The sequence below is a fragment of the Azolla caroliniana genome, unplaced genomic scaffold (genome assembly GCF_043228905.1).
Source record: "Azolla caroliniana isolate FFs.n. ecotype wild unplaced genomic scaffold, voAzoCaro1.0.p SCAF_16, whole genome shotgun sequence".
NCBI classification, from domain to species: domain Eukaryota; kingdom Viridiplantae; phylum Streptophyta; class Polypodiopsida; order Salviniales; family Salviniaceae; genus Azolla; species Azolla caroliniana.
In genome coordinates, this window is record NW_028230451.1 from 3,923,103 (window position 1) to 3,943,302 (window position 20,200).

The following is a 20,200-nucleotide window of genomic DNA, read 5'->3' on the forward strand; positions in this document are numbered from 1 at the left end:
CCAACAAAGAGTTTGATGTATACTCCTGAATACTAGGTATTACAACTGACTTTGTAGTGTCCTGAAGGGCTACCCATCGCTGTGCAGGCAAAAGGAGGGTATGGTCTGTATTTAGTTGCTATAGATTGTTTATCGTAGACAACGCATGTTTCTCATCTTGTGAACTCTTCCTTCTCGTTAATAAATCATTTCCTTACATCTCTGCTTCTTAATGAATCTCTTTAATTTGTCCATAATTCCCATAGCAATTAAATTTTTATTTACCACAATTAAAGTAGGTTAGTTCTTCGAGTGATCAAGTATGGAGCATCAAGGCAATGCTAAGATGGAACTGAAAAACAACGATATTTAAATCGCCACAAGTTGGCCTGTGTATTTAATGAAACTCTCTGACATAGAAAATCCTCACCGCTGTACAACAACCATGAAAGAGTTAACCATGGATAACATGAATGGAGGGTGATATACCCAACGTAAAGAAAGAAAGAAAAAAATTTATAACTTGGTTAACATTGATTGCCTATATGAAGTTAGAACATTGTATACTCTACAGCCAGCCAGCCGCCCACCCCAGACTCATCTTTCTCCATAAAAACTAGCCAAAAGAGGCAAGATCTATCGAAGAAACAAGAGCTCAATGCTCAGCTTCTGGTTGCAGCTCCCCTAACTCACCAGCTTCAGAAAATGAAACTATTGGAACAAATGCTGAACTGAGCTGGTTTTTGGAAGGAATGGGTACTACTGTCACGAATCCTCTTGAAGTACTTAAGACAAACAAGCCACCTTCCTTCTTCATTATGGGAGCAGGGAATTAAATTACAAGCAGCTGGATTTCCTTAATGCCCTTGGTTTCATGATCCTCCATGTGCTGATTGCATTTGTTCATTATGGCTTCTTGATTCTACATCGTAGTGACTGGCTCCCCAGTCTGCTGACTGCAGTGGCATTACATGTTGATGCGAAACAAGGTGTTCTTTATCTTCCTCTGCCAGATTACCAATATCTTGCATTCTATGGCCTTGATCTAACTGACCTTGTTCTATGGCCTGAATGGTTTCATTACCAGGCACCATGTAGGATGCGTTACTTACACTTACATTTCCGGCTCTACCTTGACTCTTGCGACTCTCGGAGAAAAAGGTCCCAATTATAACCTGCAAGAAATTGATACTCTTTCTGTGAACTCCCAAGTTCCCGACATCTATTTATGTGTCACAGAAGCATTTGTTACCTGAACTGGTGATGCTGCTCTCAGAGAACCAGCTACTCTTCCACCGATGACTCTACCATCAGGCCCAGCTAGTGACACACTTAAGCTTCCATTTCTCTGACCATTTTCAGCCAGCAGAAATAAGCCAGACAAAGATAGAAGTTCAAAACGACCCTGAAAGATGCCGATAAATAATGAGATTTTGTTTAAAGCCTTCATAATGGGTATAGTGGTTCTGGCAGTAGATAAGAAAAATGACAACCAAGTCCTAGTAATGAAAGATAAGAAAAGAAAAAACTAATCAAATTGATAATAGTGTTCCTTCAACTAGACATTCATACCACTTCTGCATTTGATCAATAGAAGATATTTTTTAATTGAAAATGGCTACCCTGTGTTGGTGAAACATGCCCAGCACATATTAGTCTCTGTATCCTGCCTCATTCATTACCTAGGTGTATTCCACTTAGGCTTCCATAACCAGTTTGTTCTATCCAGGCCTGTGTCTCAACTGTCTGGTATGTATCAATATCTATCGAAGCCCTGTTCTATCTCTCGAAGCATTATTTAACTTGGTCAGTTCCTTCTATTCTATGATGCAGACACTTGAGAGGCTTCCCAGGCTGCTTATTATTCTTGTTTAATTTCCAATCTCTTAGTTACAAATAATTAAACCTAGATACCCATAACCTGCTCTTGGCTTTTCATTGTTTCACCTGAAGATAGAGCCAGGACATATAGCTAGGAACACAGGCCAGTTGGTATTTTGATCAATAGGCATAACCTAAGAAACTTGGCCTCTATTAAGAAACACATACAAGCATCAATATAAGTATTGATTCCTTTTTGTAACTTCTACACAACATTTTTCTGCTTTTTGCACAAAAACGCTCCTCTTGTTCCGACTAGGCTTCACACCCACACTATCATTCTCAATGGAGCTGCTGTTGATATATTGCAGATGCATGAAAAAATTATTGCAGATGAGCTTGGTTCATTGGTCCTGCAATGTTTGATTCTTGAAACTACTTCTATTTTAAATCTAAAGAGTAACTTGATAATGTTTTTGTCACAGTGGTCAGTACACCGTACTAGTAAAATTATTGTTTTGGTTAAAAAAACATCTATTGTTTGAGATTAACTTTGTCATTTGAACTTGCAGCACGTGGTACGAGGTTGCTTCTTATAATAGACTCCATGATAACATTGTAAATTTGGGCGTCAACTGTGAACTTTAGACTCACATAATTTACCAAAAGCAAACTTGGGTAGCTGACTTTGACATTATTATATAGAAATTAATGTTCACAATAGCTCCAAATGAAAAAGGTTTCCTGCAAGAGATAAGGTGGTAATAGAGGAGCGTTAGCTTAGGACAACATTATACTGCTTTGTTCCAGATTTAATTTCTAGTTCCAACCCCAATACAAAGAGCAAAGTTATGGGAAAGAGTGGAATCTTGGAGTATCCACAGGCATGAAAGCAATGATGGCCCACTTATACCACATAAGATGCAGGTTGAACATATATGAAGGTTTTTCAAGAGAGTTCATGAGCAATATGAGAGAGAAGCAAGGGTGCCTTCCATCAAGTACTCTATTTGGTCAATGTATCCAAATACGCATGTCCAAGAGAGAAAGATGCTCCATCAAACTGGTGCACACCAGCTCATGCATACGGAAAATATAAATTATAGAGTTGATGTTGAGCAGAAAAAAGAATATGCAATCTATGTCACCCCAACATACCAGAAATAGACGAAAATGTCACTTAAGAGTGCCATGAAATTTGCCATGTTTTTCGAATTATTACAAGATTACACAAGCTTTTGGGAAGGCCTGATGAGAACTAAACTATTGTTGACGACACTAGGCTATGCTCTCTGCTTGTACTCTCGATCAAAAAAACTAAACTCTTTGATAGATTAAAATAATGGAAGAGTGATGATTGAAGAGTGGTGGTCCTATGTGTCATGTTGGCCCATCACAAGCATCCAAGTATCATCCTCTCAATTAACTGATCTTATATATTTTGCACCTACTGTCCAGAAGCAAGATTCATTGAAAGAGTTATTTTACTGATACTTACACAAAATTCATTATCAATTACTACAGGAGACACAGGACAATATTTTGTACCAACCACTTCATTCATTAGCAAAGCCTAGCAGATATTTCTAGAACATTAAGAAATATAAATAGCAAAAGATCACCTCATATGGCACTGCACCACTTGATATGCCACCATGCCAGAGACTTGCATTCGAAATCGCACCATTAGCAGATAATATACATACAGCCCATGGTCCATGTTGTGAGAAATTCGTGATTTTTTCAGCTATATCCTGCAAATCAGTTCAGTAAACGATACACGATTATCCATGAGACATTGCAAAACTGCGTCATAACCAAGAAATGTATAGCTCTCTCTACATATAACCTACATACACATCCGTATATGTAAAGGGATAAAAAGAATGGGAAGCTAATTTGGTTGTTTGATCGGGTATTTTACTGCCCTCTGGCAGTTCCATACTCTGGTTTCATTGGGAAATGATTTCTTTATCACATGAAAAAACATGAAAAATGTAGATTAAATCCTAATATGTGGCCCACCGTTGCAAAGCTTCATACAGATAGACAAAACCTGCTAAGACAACAATCATCCAGAGGCTTAATCTACAAGTTGACAGCATGATGATGATAGCCCGCGTACTGTTACTGCCGATGCACTTAGATATCCAATTCGTTTTTGCTAAATTTAATTCAAAGTTTTCATCCCAACAGTATCCTTCTATGTAGAGCCACAGCTCTATTTCATTTATATACAACCCCGAGGAAAATAATAATTTCTACATAATGCAAACATTTAATTCTAGACATTCGTGAAGTATAATAATTTGAGAATAACAAAATAATCATTATACAGTTCCAATTGCGTTTATAATAATAAATATAATATTAGCACTGAGCTGCACATTATAAGTATAGATTAGAGAAGCCCAAACAAATAGACAATGAAAGTATCAATGAATCAGAAGAGTAGAGATGTTCAATCCTTACAAATTTATTTCTATATAGCCAGAGAACTATTATAAGGTATGTTAGTAATTTCTGTAAGCATATCATGCAGGCATTCAATAAGAAGCATTATAGGACTAGATGTCTGCAGCATGACGTATTATTATACCCACAAAGATTACACTACGAGATAAGTTATTTTCCTGGGAATAACAAAAGCCCCTGATGGAACCATGCAAATTTCACAAATGGTTAAACAATATGAATCTGTTCATACAATACACCATGGAATCAATTCAGTGTAAATTTTTATAATAGCATTAAATTTCTATTAGTGCCCACTATCATTTCGTATAGCTATTAGGAGTACCAAATGACATTGGCTAAAACCTCAAAATGCCGCAATATTTTGCATATTTAGTAGAATATGCCCCAAATTACCAAAAGTGTCAACAAAACATCCCCACACCACATTTACTTCTACATAGGGGTACACCAGCATTTTTTTGAAAACTTCTGACTCATTCCCGTAAATGCCTCAAACGTTTTTGGGTAGTCTGGTGTTTTTCTGGATATTATTGATACAAGATTTCTTGACCTTTTATTACTAATGCAGATTGGTGTAGATCCTTTCATTCTATAAGTGTAACACACTCCCAACATGTAAATCATAAGCACGATATATATTCCTGTGGCTCTATCTTTCAAAAGTTTAACGAAACATCACTAATGCTGAGTACCAACATATATAGATGTGCTATATTCACGACTACAAGCAGCATATGTACAATATATATATTTATATATGCATTGAATTATGCAAGAACTGAAGTAGAAGTGGTTTCTTTGGTAAGAAATGGCATTTTCAGTGAAAGCTACATTTTTTAATATAATGAAATCACAGAATATAATCATAACATATTAAGGTTTTATTGACTTACAAGATGCATACCTCTCCTGCACCAATAGAGAGCACATGTGGTGTAAATCCTTGGCCTGTAGCACCTGCACAACAATATAAATGATGTTTATTCAAGAAATTGCTGACGATTATGGCATGGGATCGTGAAAACAATAACATTTTGGATTTGCAATTCGAGAAAGACAAAAGCGCAGTTTTTTTCAGAATTCATTATTTTGGAAGGAAAAATAACTGTTTTAGAAAGATCATTTAATATGGGTATTTGAGGAAAAAGAGATGGCATAATATTCTAGAGGATACAGATGGGCAAATGTAAAGTATTTCGGAATACGTTTGCATCTCAAACAGCAATTCTGGAGACCTTATTTTTAGAATACATGGAGAGCAATGAAAGAGAAAGAACAAAGTCTGGAAAATAGATTATAAATTCTCCGGCTCTCTTCAAGAATTGGCGCATCAAGGCAGAGAATAACAAGGTTTTGGCAAAACCATGACATCATAACTTCCATGGAGGATTGGTACAGACAGGAAAAGCAAAGTTGAAAACATTTAGGAAAACAGTGATCAGATGATGAAAAAAAATAGAGAAAAGACTGACCGAGAGACGCTAGCTGAGCTTTTTTGCTTTTACCAGCCTTCTTTTCCCGTGGAGATGCACCAGAAGAGGTGAACGTGCCCCGTAGAGGAGTGGACATGGTTAAAGGAGCACCGTCAGCATCAGTAGCGGTGACAGCATATTTCCTCGGTCTCCCTCTCTTCCGCTTCACAGAAGCATCTGCAGATCGAGAGAGCACCATAGTCGTATTGCTGCTCACATCGTGACTACTACTGAGCATACATCCTGTGGGAGGGGGGCTACCCGAGACCATATTATTCTGCGCCTGCATCTGGTGCTGGATCTGCATATTACTGTGGGAAGAGGCCTGGATATGGTGATGATGATCGGTAGGGTAAATCTGATTAGGGTTGGAGCTCACGTTGGAGGTGGGAGAAGGGGGGAAACGGATGGCAGAAGGGTTGTGGATGTTATTCATGGAGGAAGCCAATAGGATATTGTTGAGCTGAGAGCTGCTGCGTCCGGCGGCAGAAGCTTGGGCCATAATCTGTTGATGTTGGAGATGGTGATGGTGATGATGCTGCTGTTGTTGTTGTTGTTGATGATTTACTTGCAGGTGAGGCTGGAAGCGTGCAGAAGGATCTCGATTGTTAAACTGCTGGAAATAAGCTGCTGCAGAGAAAGGCGAGGAAGAAGTGGAATTCGACTGAGATTGCACTACCACCAGAGGAGGAGGAGGAGGAGGAGGATGCTGCTGGCTCGTCTGAGACTGCTGCTGCTGCTGCTGCTGCTGCTGCATCATCATCATCTGGCCGAAATTAGCAGAAGCGTGGGGAGAAATCTCGCGAGGTTCCATGAAAGAGAAAAAGGAAGGTTCGATTCCAATTAGCGTTGCTTGCTGCAGAGGCGGTAGAGAAACGTGGTAAAGGAAGGGGCGGGAGCAACTGCGGGGAAGAAGGCAGGGCAGAAGAAGAAGAAGAAGAAGAAGAAGGAGATGGAGATGGAGATGGTGTGGAGGAAGGCGGTGAATGAAGGCAGAGATTCTGCAGAGATCAGAGAATGGAAGGGGAAGAAGAAGGAAGGAATGGAGGAGGAGGAAGAAGAAGAAGGGGGAGAGGAGGAGGGGGAGGATCCATGGCGGATTTAGAGAGAGAGAGAGAGAGAGAGAGAGAGGGCCAAGAAGAAGCTTTCTTTGTTTCTTCTGGTTTTTTGTTCTTTGCACAGAGAGAGAGAAGAGAGAGAGAGAGAGAGAGTGTGTGTGTGTGTGGGCAGTTGGTGGTAGAGAGAGGATGTGAAGAGAGAGGATGTCGTTCGTTCGGTTCCTGTCTCTTTATCCCCCGTGCCCTTCCCGGCAGTATTAAAAAATTAAAATTAAAATAAATAAAAACTATTATTTGGTCTCAAAATAAAATAAAATAGAATTCAAACAAAATATAAGTTAAGAAATTCTGGGTCTCTAAATCTAGGGGCCCATTTTCATAATTTATGCACATAATTATTAAAAAATGGCACCCACTTTTTTACATACATATATACCCCGCCCCCCCCCCCCCCCCCAAAAAAAAAACCCAATCATTGGGTTTGTGTTTCTTCTTGGTGAATGTGTATGAGAGAGAGAGAGAGATTGTGTGTGTGTGTGTGTGTGTGTCTTTCGGGTCGGCCTTCCCGTACCCGATTCTTTTGTTCACGCTTCTTTCCATGCTCGACGGGCGCCCTTCTGGGCACCTGGCCATCCCGAACTCCTCCCCCCCCCCCCCCCCCCCCCCAAACAAAATTCACACCGACATGACAAATAATGTTCTAGATAATAATGTTGTAGAGAGAGATCTCAAAAGGTGTCAACATTTTGATCGTAATATATATATATATATATATATATGGGTTTAGGGTTTCGGATGTTGTGTTGTGATCGAGTATGAACGAAAACTAGTCCGGTTCCTTTTAGGGAGTCAAAATTTGTTTAGATGCATAGCATCATGGTCCTAGTTTTGTCTCTACAAAATATGGCATGAAAAGCAACAAGTTTTTGCATCTAGAATGCCATTAAAATCTAGGCCTTTGCCTTTAAATTGTGTGATTTGCATTGACCCATGGCGATAATAAATAAGTATATGTCGATCCGTGCACTAACTCAAACCATACATTCACACACACACACACACATGTATATTTGTATGCACAATGTGTACAGCTTTGACACTACACCACTCGAGTGGCACTGAAAAACAAATATGTAAACTTGTTCGTGTTCTTTCAAATTTGAAAAGGAAAAAAAGTGTACCAGAAATTCAAATGTAATGTCCCATAAAGTCTGAATCCCTCGTCCCAGGGTATGGTCGACCATAACTTAATATAATAGAGTATGAGCATATCCTCGAATTGAGGTATAATTTAGTCTAGAACTCAAAACTGAGCATGCATATGTATATTATATGTATTAATATTAACACTTTGATCCTTTTATTATAAAGTGGATAAGACATCCCATGCTAGCACAATCTTTTTCACGTATACATATATACATGCACTACCGTTATGTGTTGTATGCCTTGATACCAACATTTACATATGTGCATTAAAAAATTCATAATGATACTTTCCATCCAGAAAAGTATCACAAATATTTTTGTCGTATATGGGTTAATATCGATCATATCCTTGGTATATTGATAATATAAAAAATTCCATAAATCAAACCGTAGAAAGAATAAAGGAGATACATTCCTTAAACCTAGAGTTTAATAAACGTGAAAAGGTGGAATGCAATTAAGTTTGGAACTTGGTATGGATAATGGGCAGCCAAGTAGAAGACTCTATAGAAGGAGGTCCATTTTCATGTAACTGGATTATGTTAACACATAACTTTATTAGAACAATCTATTGTATAAACATAATAATACTATTTGGGTAAATTGATATTCTAAGCGCCTCCCACAATGTTCTTCGACATCATGCCAAAAAAAAAATTGCAAGGTGGGACAGTAGGGGGGGAATGACCCACAATCATGCCTATGCTTTTACTTTGTGCATTTGAGGCACATAGCCAAAGGTGTGACTGGCAATTAAGAGATGGATAGGAAATTAACAATGAGCAAGGACGGCCAACCTTAGTCCTTCAACAATGATGTTGGATTTGTGGATACACCCTAATAACTCTTGAGTTATCAAAATCATCAACAATGTAATTTGCCCATCCATGACAATTGGTCTATTTAGGGTTGTCATCAATACAAATGGTTAATTTCTACGTACTAGAGGTTTCTCCCCCTTCCTAAATAAGCATCCATATTTGTTGCCTTTGTGATACATTATCCCAGTTGCTAGTTAAAGCATGACATCAATTTAGAGTGGTTCCTAATCAAGGAGTGCATTCCATGCTCCATAGCCTCAAGAATTGTTGGCTCCATTGTCTTCGTTGTTGGCTTTGATTTCTTTTAGACCTTTCTCAATTCCCGCTACTTTCGCCTTTCTTGAAAGCTCTACTTTCTTCATTCTCTTCAAGCATATGCTCCGAGTTCATCCCATTGTTAGTTTATACCCCACTTGTTGGGCATATTTTTGTATTTAATTGTCAAAGCCTTGTTAAGATAGTGTTGTAACACCACAATTGGTTGAATTTCTAATTTGATTATGTTCACCAAAGTTGTTTTTCTTTACTGGCTTGGAGGTTGTGGTGTTTTATTTGAATGTGCTCCTCTTTCCAGCATGTATAGCAAATGGGCAACCTTAGTTGACATGCTTGTTATATCATTTTGTAGTCTTTGGAAACCCTTTACATGATATCTTCCACTAGGATTTGTTTCCATCCAATGAACTTTGTGCTTGTTGCATGCTAACTACAATTCTCATATATTGTGGTTTTTTATTTGACAAATGAAGCACTATTGTCCATCAAGGAACAATCTTTAAATATATGCCGGATGTTCAAGCAGATTGTGCATGCACATAGCAATGGGCGCGGTTCGGTTTCGGTTCGGTTCGGTTTCTTGACCTTGAAACCAAACCAAACCAAACCAAACCGGTTATTCATAAAAAAAACCAAACCAAACCATTTAAAAAATTTGAAGCCATTTAAACCAAACTATTTAAGCCAAACCATTTAAACCAAACCGTTTAATAGGTATGAGAAACCAAACCATTTAAAACCAAACCGTTTATGTAAAATGTAGAACCAAACCGAACCGGTTTACCAAAAATCAAAACCAAACCAGTGTATCAAACATCAAAACCAAACCAAACCAAATTGGTTTTGACATAATCCAACCAACACGAAACAATAAATTGTACCAAATCAAAGACTATAACACTATAAAATAACAGAAATTCACAACACATTTTCTGAAAATTGTTAATTTGTGAAACATGATAAGATATTACATAAAAAGATAAATGTTTTTTGGAATGATAACAAAAATCCATACAATAGAGTTCCAAAATTCCATACAATAGAGTTCCAAAATTCCATACAATAGAGTTCCGAAATTCCATACAATAGAGTTCCAAATTTCCATTCAGTAGAGTTCCAATTTTCCAATTAAGAACAACAATCCATATAATAGAGTTCCAATTTTCCAAATCCATGGACCATAGGACTTAATCCAGCTTTTTGTTTCCAATATTTGAATAAGGGATTTCTGAAAGCATAAAATATACAAAAGAATTAAGTAATTCATAATAACAAATTTAAAGAATCGACTAAAAACAAAATAGTAAACAACATGTAATAAAAATTACAATGACTTTGAAGATCTCCAATTGCAACCACTATTGTCGTTAACATGTCAAAAATCAACATGATTCCTGTACATATAAAATACATAAAAACAAGTAAGTAATTATTAATAAAACTTTAAGTAAAGACTCAAACAAAAAACAACCAAGTAACAAGTATGCATACCTTAATCTTCCTTTGACTATCATGCGATATGTAATCTATTACCTCGTCTTCAGCAACAAGATCATCCAAATTCATTGTTAGTTCCGCATAACTGATGTGAAAATTATCTAACATTTGAACATTACATTCTTTTAAAACATTCATCCATGATCGAACGCACATTTCAGCTTTGAAAGTGCATGAATGTAGTTTTATCCTATTATCAAAGGTCATTTTTGCTGCCGAATTAGCCTCTTCAGCAGGTACTGATGATGCTGGTATACTGAGGTAATCACATGCCATCCTATATAGTGAAGGCATTGCCGATTTATTTTCATTCCACCATTGTAAAGGATCCTTATCCGTGCTAGCCGAAGGAAGTCTCATAAAGTGCTGAATTTCTGACTGTGAATCGGAAATAAGACTTTTATTATTTACACCCATTAACGTCCAAATTTTAGAGTTCTTATCATTTTCATGTATTGTGGTTGAAGCCGAACGTGGTTCAACATCACTCGAGAACGAGTGATAGTGGGACTCAATCATGCTTTCAACCAACTTAATATCTAACTCTCTTTCTGTATGATTATTTGGAAGAGGCAATCTATCAAACAAATAAAACGGTTTTAAACTCAAATAAAAAATCAGAAATCATGATGATAATTGTACGATATAAAGGTAAGCATTACCTGGGATCAAGAAACATTGCTATGCGAGATGGAATAGACTTTAACGATTCTTGATACTTAATTAAATATTGCAAGCAGTTCTCAGATGCTCTTTGAAGCACCTCTTGTGTAAATCTAGATGATCCTGGAAGCGAAGAATCTAAAAATTGATTGCAATGATTTAGTAAACAATTATATGCTAGCGATGCTAGTGATAATGTAGGATATTTTGAGCCTCCCAAAAAAGTAGAAACCTCGGCCGGTGTATCTAGCCATTCCGCCATGGCATGTATGTGACTCCAATCTTCTCTGGTCAAGACATTACCATTGAAATCACTTGATATTGTTAAATCTGAAATTGTAAAGTTCAATACATCTTTATCTTTGATAGATTGCCTAAACATTTCCAAGGTAGAATTCCATCTTGTAACAACATCGAGCCTTGGGGGTTCCCTTTCATGATGCTCAACCATCCTAGCATACTTCCTAAACACTTCCCTTCGAACCTTGCTAGATCTAATAGTATGGAGCACTGTTCTCAACTTTTCTGTTGAGGGTGAGATAACCTCTAATGCTGCCTTGATACCCAACTGAAAAGTGTGAACCATACATCTTAACATATGTGATGGAGCCAAAATTTCCTTACCATGCTCATCTTGTAACAACATGCTCAACTCTTTTGCAGCTACTTGTGCATCACTCGCTCCATCAAAAATTGTAGCTAAGAGTCGACTAGAAATATCAAAGGATCGAAGTCGAGCAAAAAGGGCATGTGCACAACGCTTCCCTGATCCAACACCTGGAAATACATGCACAAAATCCAATAACATTGACCTTGACCTTGCTGTCTCATGACATACCCAATGAAGTGTCACTGAGTAGAAGCCCTTCAAACTACTATTTGACCAACCATCAAATGTTATGGAAAATCTTGATTGGCATTTTGATAGCAAATCTATCACCTGACGACGCAACACCACATACATTTCTAGGATAGAACGCTTAATTGTACGTCTTGACTTTACTTGATATCCAGGTACAATTTGTTGCATGAATTCCTTAAATTCAGGTGATTCCACATGTGCATGGGGCAATGTTCCCTTCACAATATACTTCACGATGGCAGCATCAATTTTCTTCTCTAAAACATGAGATACTCTAGCTGACTCAATTGAAGATTGAATGTGATGTGATATACCTGAATTTTGGTCTGGGTCGCTTGATAAACGATGCTTTTCTGCTAAATGTTTGGCTATAGTGCCTGTGGATGTTGTAGAAGACCAACAAACATGGCAATGATGGCATCGTCGTCGAGGTGTGCCATTATCCATATAAAATATGATGTGAGCATCTGTCCATGATGTGCGTAGCCTTTTTCTTGAGCTACTTGTTGACCCACGACTAACATCAAATGAAGATGAGTTCATTGCAGCATCAGTTTGAGATGATGATTCCATTTTATGGTGTCCTATAAAATTCAATTAACTCAATTAGCACATTTCAAATATGTACATTATAATGAGAAAAATAAATGAAGTAGAAAGTTTGCTAAGTTAGCTAAGAACAGTAAAACGACCATTATGTCCAATGGCAAACATAGAAAGATAGACATGCCCATTACTCTAATCACTCAATAAAACATTCGTGTTAACTTCACTAACCAGATAAACAATGGACACCACCGTTTACTCTACTCACAAGATAAACGATGCAAATCCAAGTTGTCAAGTTAACCCATGACCGCGCACCCATGTTTACCTTAATCACCAGATAAATTGGACATCCATGTTTACTTTACTCCAATCATTAAATAAACAATGGATACCCATGTTTACTCTCATTAACAGGATAATCCATGGACATCCATATTTTCTGACAGGATAAACAACTGACACTCATGCCCCCAATGCTCATAAGGTAAATAATAGATGTTATTGTTTACTCTGCTCACAAAATAAACAATGGACGTCCATGTTTAAAATGCTCCATTCACCACATAAATACTCGATATCCATGTTTTTCTACTCACAAAATATAGAATGTGCATTTATGTTAACATCAATAACCAGATAAACAGTGGATAACCATATTTACTCTACTCTGAAGATAAATAATGATCATCTATGTTTACTCCACCCAGAAAATAAACAATAAACATGCAATCTTAATGGCTCAGAAAATGAGCAATGAACATCAATGTTTGATATGAATGGTGAAGACTTTCAGTACTTTATAATATAATGATACAGTCTTTCTAAGTTAGTTATGTTCTTGCAGGTGTATTTGCAGGTGTTCTAATTTCAGCATATACAATTGATACTCCTTCAGTCAGATAGCGTGGACTGAGAACTCCAAGAAATATTATTCCTTTCAATGAAAATCTAACGAGCATTGGTGTACATTAAGATCATGTCAAAACAGATCACAGAAATATCGAAAGAGAACATAGTTGAAGCTATTCGAGATAAGCAACAAGTATTCGAAAGAGAACATAGTTGCAGGAGTCCAGTATAGATTTAAACATTATACCAGTTCAAGATACTCGCTCACAAACACATACATATACATATATTACTGATTATTCAATCGAGCATAAACTCACATACTCGTATTGATCTCATATTTGCTTACATACAAATCTCTCTTCTCTCACATGTATGCACACACGTTAACTCACATACCCATATTCTCATATATGCAAACCACACATCTATAAAAAAAGTTTGGAGTGTCTCAGCCTGTGTTATGGATCATGATTCATACCTGTGTTATGGAGAGTTTGGAGTCTGAAGAGCAATGAAGTGGTGATTGGTGGTTGCCGCCTCAGCCTGCACAATGCCGCCTGTGTTTCTGTTCGATAATTGTGTCTGTCTGTAGTTAACAGTAGATACACAGTGTGTCTGTTCGATAGTTGTGTCTGTAGACTGTCTGTATCATACCCTATAGTTTGTAGTATGTAGTATGTACTTACTACTACTAACTAGTATTAGGTCCGTAGTAAAAATAAGAAGGGTATAATTTATAAAATAGAAAATTTAGGAAGGGTATAATTTATAAAATTGAAAATTTAGGGCTAGGGTAAGAACCTATAAACCTATAAACCGAACCAAATTAATAGAAACCGTTAAACCGATAAAACCGATAAACCGATAAACCGATAAACCGATAAATGTTAAACCGAACCGAACCGAAACCAAACCGAACTTTCATTCTTTAAACCAAACCAAACTCATTATTTAATTTTGAACCGATAAACCGTTAAGCCACGGTTTAACGGTTCGGTTCGGTTTGAGCCGAAACCGTGCCCATTGCTACATGCACATGTTGTCAAGATCAAATTTCGTCATTCGTAGAAATGTTGTGAAAATTTATCTAGCAAAATTTGTATTAATAAATATAAAGAAACAATAATGCAAGATATTACACATTAAGTTATAATGTTGTGAATATTGTGCAATGCATGCAAATGGAACCATTTATGGAAAGTGTCACGAATCCAAAGATATAACAACTCGATGATTTGTGGACAAGGCACATTATTCCCATGCATCTAGTTATGACTCATGAGTGATTCATTCTCATCCAAAGACAAGGGGCAAACCTTCACATCAAAACATCGAACACTAGTTAACCATCCCCTCCAAAGAAAAACTTAGTTCTACGATGCCTCATTTGCATAGTCCATGACAAATAAATTTTTAATTGCATCCTTGTTATGATCCCAATCCTCTCCGCAAGCATACACGGTTCAATGCTCTTGATCATAGTCGATACATACAACAATGTTTGATGCACCCTTTACTTCCATGTCCATCATGACAATTCCCGCCTTGGTACACATCCAAGGACATACATTACACCCTCATTTCCTTGTTAGACACATGGAACTTGCCGATGTAATCACTGGTTATTTTATTCTGGTATACAGACATCCCTCCATACAGCAAAACAACCAAACCATTGTAATACTTGTTACTAATCAAGGATCCTATGAACTCATTATGGTAACAAAAATCCCATCCCAAGTATGTTATAGCGTGAAATTATCACAACCAAGCAGGAAACATGTTCTTGTTATATCTACTTCATTTTCCTTCTTAGGAAGGAATGTTAATACAGAATAACCAAAACCATACTTACCTATGACATTGCATGTAACGGCCAAGAATAAATATATACTCTTGTTATTGATTGTCTATTTCATTTTTCCTCGTAAAGAAAGAATGATTACAATGGAATATCCAAAATCATACATTTTGTCCAGCTTGTATTATCATTAAATTACTGTGTTTCAGTGATCACTGATGATCAAAAAATGAATGTTAGTACAGCTTCACCTCTTATGCAAGTATCTTTATTCAAGCGATATTCTTATTTTCAACTAAAATAGCTAAAACACCTAATGGAAGAGGCCTGAGATGTACACTGAAATGCCCACTGTTAGCACTACTAATGACATGCAAACAGCACAAATGAAGCTATAGCATACTTCTTGGTACAAGAATAACTTCGCCATTATTACACAAAGGATGTTTGCTAAGACAATACATCATGTCCAACATAATATTACCAAATCTGATGTACAAGAGGGCCTACAAGCATATTTTACTCGAAACACTTTCTCAAGATCCAGAAAGCGCAGCAAACATGGCAAATGTACACGTCCATGGTGAGGGCAAGAAAGTATGTGACACTCAATTAACAAAGTATATGTAGCATTACCATCATAATATATACCAAAACTGCCTACAGGACTGTGTATGCAGGATGGTTGGAGTTTCACCTTCTTTTGCTCACGGTGATTAACAAAGGAAAGCATCCAGGAAAGCTGAACAAGCCATGCCCTACTGAACATGTTGCGTTTCAAATGAATTATTACATGGCCAAAAATACCATAAACTTATTAGCTTTAGGCATAAATCATTGCTTTCATTACTGCATCGAAAGAACGGAAACAAATATACAGCTGCACATGCAAATTACAGCAACATAACCATGAATCAAAGATGGACTGGTTCTCACCCTCTACAAATACGAGAAGATAATGTCTTTTAAAGGGAACTAAATAATTGTCTTTATAACTAGGCCTCAAAGTGAAGAAGTGAACACACATATAGCTTGTTAGAATATATCTGCCCAATCATCAAAAATCTTCAAATTTCTTAATTATCTTCAGCTCAAGTGAAGATTCTCTCATATCTTTCCATGGGGTGTGGTGAAATCCACATCAACATGCAACCCTAAAATAGATTTGACTCACCAGGCATTGTCTGCTTACAAATGCCTACTCAAAACATGCTGCCCCTTCCAGTTGGTTTATCTCCAGCCATGTTTACTCGAAGATTCCGGCCCTCGAGATCCTATTGACAGAAAGGGCATAAGACATCCTATCAGTAGAGATTAAAAACAAGAAAAATAAAACTTAAGGCCAAGAGTAATAACAATGCTTACATAGATCAATGTCTTAAAAGAATGGACATTTTCACATCCCATAAAATGAAAATATAAAACAAAAACAAGTCCGAAAAACGAAAAACAAGATAAAGAGAAAATGAATGTGCTGTGATATTTTTAGAAAGTGAGAATCCATTACCGCTCCATCTAGTTTGTTGAGGGCCTCAGTGGTTTCTTCTTCAGAAGCCATGGTAACAAAACCAAAGCCTCTGGACCTTCCAGTCTCTCTGTCATTTACCACTCTTGCCTCCAAAACTGTACCATGCTGGCTGAATACTTCCCTAAGCATATCACTATCCACACCCCATGATAAGTTCCCCACAAACAATTTGTTCTCATTGCTATTATCAAATCGACGGGGCGGTGGAGGAGATGAAAAATCACCCCTTCCTCTATTAGGGAAATTAACCCTCAAAATCCTTCCACAATAATCCTGAGATCAAATCCCAACAAACTGCTTAAGCATGCTTGCACAAACAATTACCAAAAGAATGGAAACATGTCAAAAGTAAGAATGAGGTTACTCACAGATCCATCAAACTTCTGAATGGCAGCATTTGCATCTTCAACTGTGCTCATGGTTACAAATCCAAAACCACGACTTCTGCCTGACTCTCTATCATAAATAACCTGTAAAAAAGTACACAAATTGCCAGATTCAATGAAATCCATGAGACCCATAAATTTATTTTCTTAGAACAATGATTATGCAACATTTCTGAACGAAAACATTAGTTATCCAAAAAGAAACATATAAAAAAATCTCATGATATTGGCACCAACAAACGTTAACATAAGAGGACAGTACTGTTCAAAGGCAAAATGAAATGAAATGAGGGACATCCGAGAAGAGAAAAACTAAGTGAACCCTCTTCTGAGAAACAATACACGTCAACATAATTCTTCGAAGAATCCATTAAAGATAGAATAAGAATCAGCTATTGGAATGACAAGAAAGGAATGAGAAAAATGCAGGATAAGGCTGGGAGTGACTCTGTAAAGAAGACAAACATCAGAGAGATGATGGGAGAATTCTCTGAGAAAGCCCAAAGAATGGATGAAAAAGGAACAAAAAAATGATGGATAAGGGACAGCATCGATCTAAGACCTGCATGAAGACTTGCATGGAATCTGTGTGTGTGTGTGTGTGTGTGTGTGTGTGTGTGTGTGTGTGAGAGAGAGAGAGAGAGAGAGAGAGAGAGAGAACAGCACCGTGAAAATTGAGCCTGAGACGGAAGCATAACAATGCACAATAAATGCAGAGAAGGGATCATCAAGCACTATACCTCAACCATCTCCACGCCACCGACTTTCTGGAATACTTCTGCGAGCTCTTCACTGGTGCAGGTCCACGGTAGGTTTCCAACATAGAGCTTTGTGTCTTCTGTGGATCCATAATCCAAGGGAGGAAGGCCAGAATCAGCAGCCTGGTCATTATATCCTCCTCCTCCCTCTTCGTCGTCCTCATCGCTGGCCACCGCGCCATAGCTGCTCGCTTGAACCTCAGAGAGTTCAGCGCGAGTTTTCATCAACGAGAGACCGGACGACTGCTTCGATAGTCTTGAAGCTGAGAGGGAGAGCGAGCCATTGTATTGATAAAGGGACTGGAAGGCAGTCAGGGTGGGGGTGTGCAGAAGGCTGGTACTGCTGCTACGCCATAGCCGGACCTCAGAACGGGAAGAGACGGAGGCGAGGGAGGTGTTGATGGATGAGAAGCAAGCAGAAGAAGCCATGACAGAGCGAGAGAGGCGGAGGTGGAGACACAGGGATGGGGTCTGGGTAAACCCTAATTCACAGACGCAGACACAGAGCCGAGAAACAGAGAAACAGAGACAGAGAAAGGGTGATTGGATTTCAGACCACCCTCTAGAAGATAGCCCAACCTGCATCCTCCACCGTCCGATCTCCCCTCCCGAGATCTTGCCACGTGTCCCTCCTTCTCCTTTATATATATGTATAATGTAATTATGTATGTATATATCTGTGCCCATTGCATTTTCTGGTCGGAAGAGCCACGTTTTGTTGGCCAATAGTTGGGCAAGTGAGGTGATTGTTGGGACAATGATCGGATTGTGCATGAATGTAATGTATATACGCTAACGAGTTTTGTTGCCAAAGCCATCTCTCTGGTTGAATTGCCACCATTGTCTCTGGCAGGAGAGCATAGGGAGCATTCTGATGATGTGTGTATAATGTAATTATGTATGTATATATATGTGCCCATTGCATTTTCTGGTCGGAAGAGCCACGTTTTGTTGGCCAATAGTTGGGCAAGTGAGGTGATTGTTGGGACAATGATCGGATCGTGCATGAATGTAATGTATATACGCTAACGAGTTTTGTTGCCAGAGCCATCTCTCTGGTTGAATTGCCACCATTGTCTCTGGCAGGAGAGCATAGGGAGCATTCTGATGATGTGGATTCCAATCAGATCGGCACATATATATATATATACACTAACGAGTGGAGAGGCTCTACATTACGTGACTACTTATGGGCATTTGGTCGTTAGGTGCCCAATGATTTGTACCAAAACCTTCATTGCATGTAGACTTGATGGCAATTTTTGGGTATCATCAAATATATGGGATCCAGCTTTATAAACAATTATCTGAAGTAGTGGTGTAGCATTCTACAAGTAGAAGATGCGTATAGGATCAACCAAAGAGGTAGAAGTAAGAAGTGAAGTGCGCGTTGATATGTTGAGTTGGGGATCTACACCTTTTAGCTCAAATAGGATACCATGGAATGCAATGGATGTAATTGATGGATGTTGATGCTTAAACCCTAAAACCAAATGCAAATCACAAAAAACAACCAAACATATGGGTGGGTGTGGAGTAGGGAATGATCATAGAGAATCTCAATGTCATTGTATGAAGGGGCTACATTGGATCAAAACATCAAGGGATGAAAATCCGAGCTATGAAGAGGAACCTCTAATTCAACAAACCTTATGAAGGTAAACCAAACAATCACATTTGCCAATTATGAGAACCACCTAATGTTGACAATGTAGCAAAGACATCTTGCTACAATGCTATGAAGGTAGGTAAAGATAGAATGAAAAGGAGATATTACTATTTTTATCTAACAAAAGACGCTTGGATATAGTATGTAATAAGCAAGACAACTCATTGTTGGGTTCACAAAATTTGGGGATTGGATGTCAAGGCTTCAACGACAAACGAACAATGTGTAGTAGTGAAATGAGGGCGATGGGAAACCGCAAAGGCATAAGGGTATTCCGGTAAAGTGCAATGGTAGAAGGGTATTTCGGGAAACTGCAATGGAAGGGTCTTTTAGGCAAATGCAATGGTAGAAAGGTATTTTGGGCAAATGCAATGGGTCCCTTGTTTCCTCTTTCCTTGTGGATGGGACTTTAGCTAACTTGATGACCTAATGCCTAATTTGCCGATATTTTTATTGATTCAACTCTTCTACACAAAATGCACACTTGACAAGTTCCCTTATCCTTGAAAATGCAAATGCCG

At 38.0% G+C, this 20,200-nt stretch overlaps 2 protein-coding genes across 2 annotated transcripts; both read right to left on the reverse strand.

Moving 5' to 3' along the window:
- Nucleotides 1–345: 345 nt before the first annotated feature.
- On the reverse strand, nt 346–6,589 carry LOC147853663 (uncharacterized). Its single transcript, XM_087332512.1, has 5 exons — nt 5,751–6,589; nt 5,183–5,235; nt 3,423–3,554; nt 1,232–1,384; nt 346–1,154 (listed from the first exon to the last, which is right to left on the reverse strand). Exons 1-5 carry the CDS (start codon nt 6,562–6,564, stop codon nt 852–854), a joined length of 1,455 nt encoding a protein of 484 aa, XP_087188638.1. The 5' UTR covers nt 6,565–6,589; the 3' UTR covers nt 346–851.
- Nucleotides 6,590–16,160: 9,571 nt separating this feature from the next.
- Nucleotides 16,161–18,533, reverse strand: LOC147853664 (28 kDa ribonucleoprotein, chloroplastic-like). The gene is made up of 4 exons (XM_087332253.1): nt 17,993–18,533; nt 17,235–17,336; nt 16,846–17,139; nt 16,161–16,612 (listed from the first exon to the last, which is right to left on the reverse strand). The coding sequence occupies exons 1-4, from the start codon at nt 18,437–18,439 to the stop codon at nt 16,541–16,543; spliced, it is 915 nt and encodes a 304-aa protein (XP_087188379.1). The 5' UTR covers nt 18,440–18,533; the 3' UTR covers nt 16,161–16,540.
- Between the last annotated feature and the right edge of the window lie 1,667 nt (nt 18,534–20,200).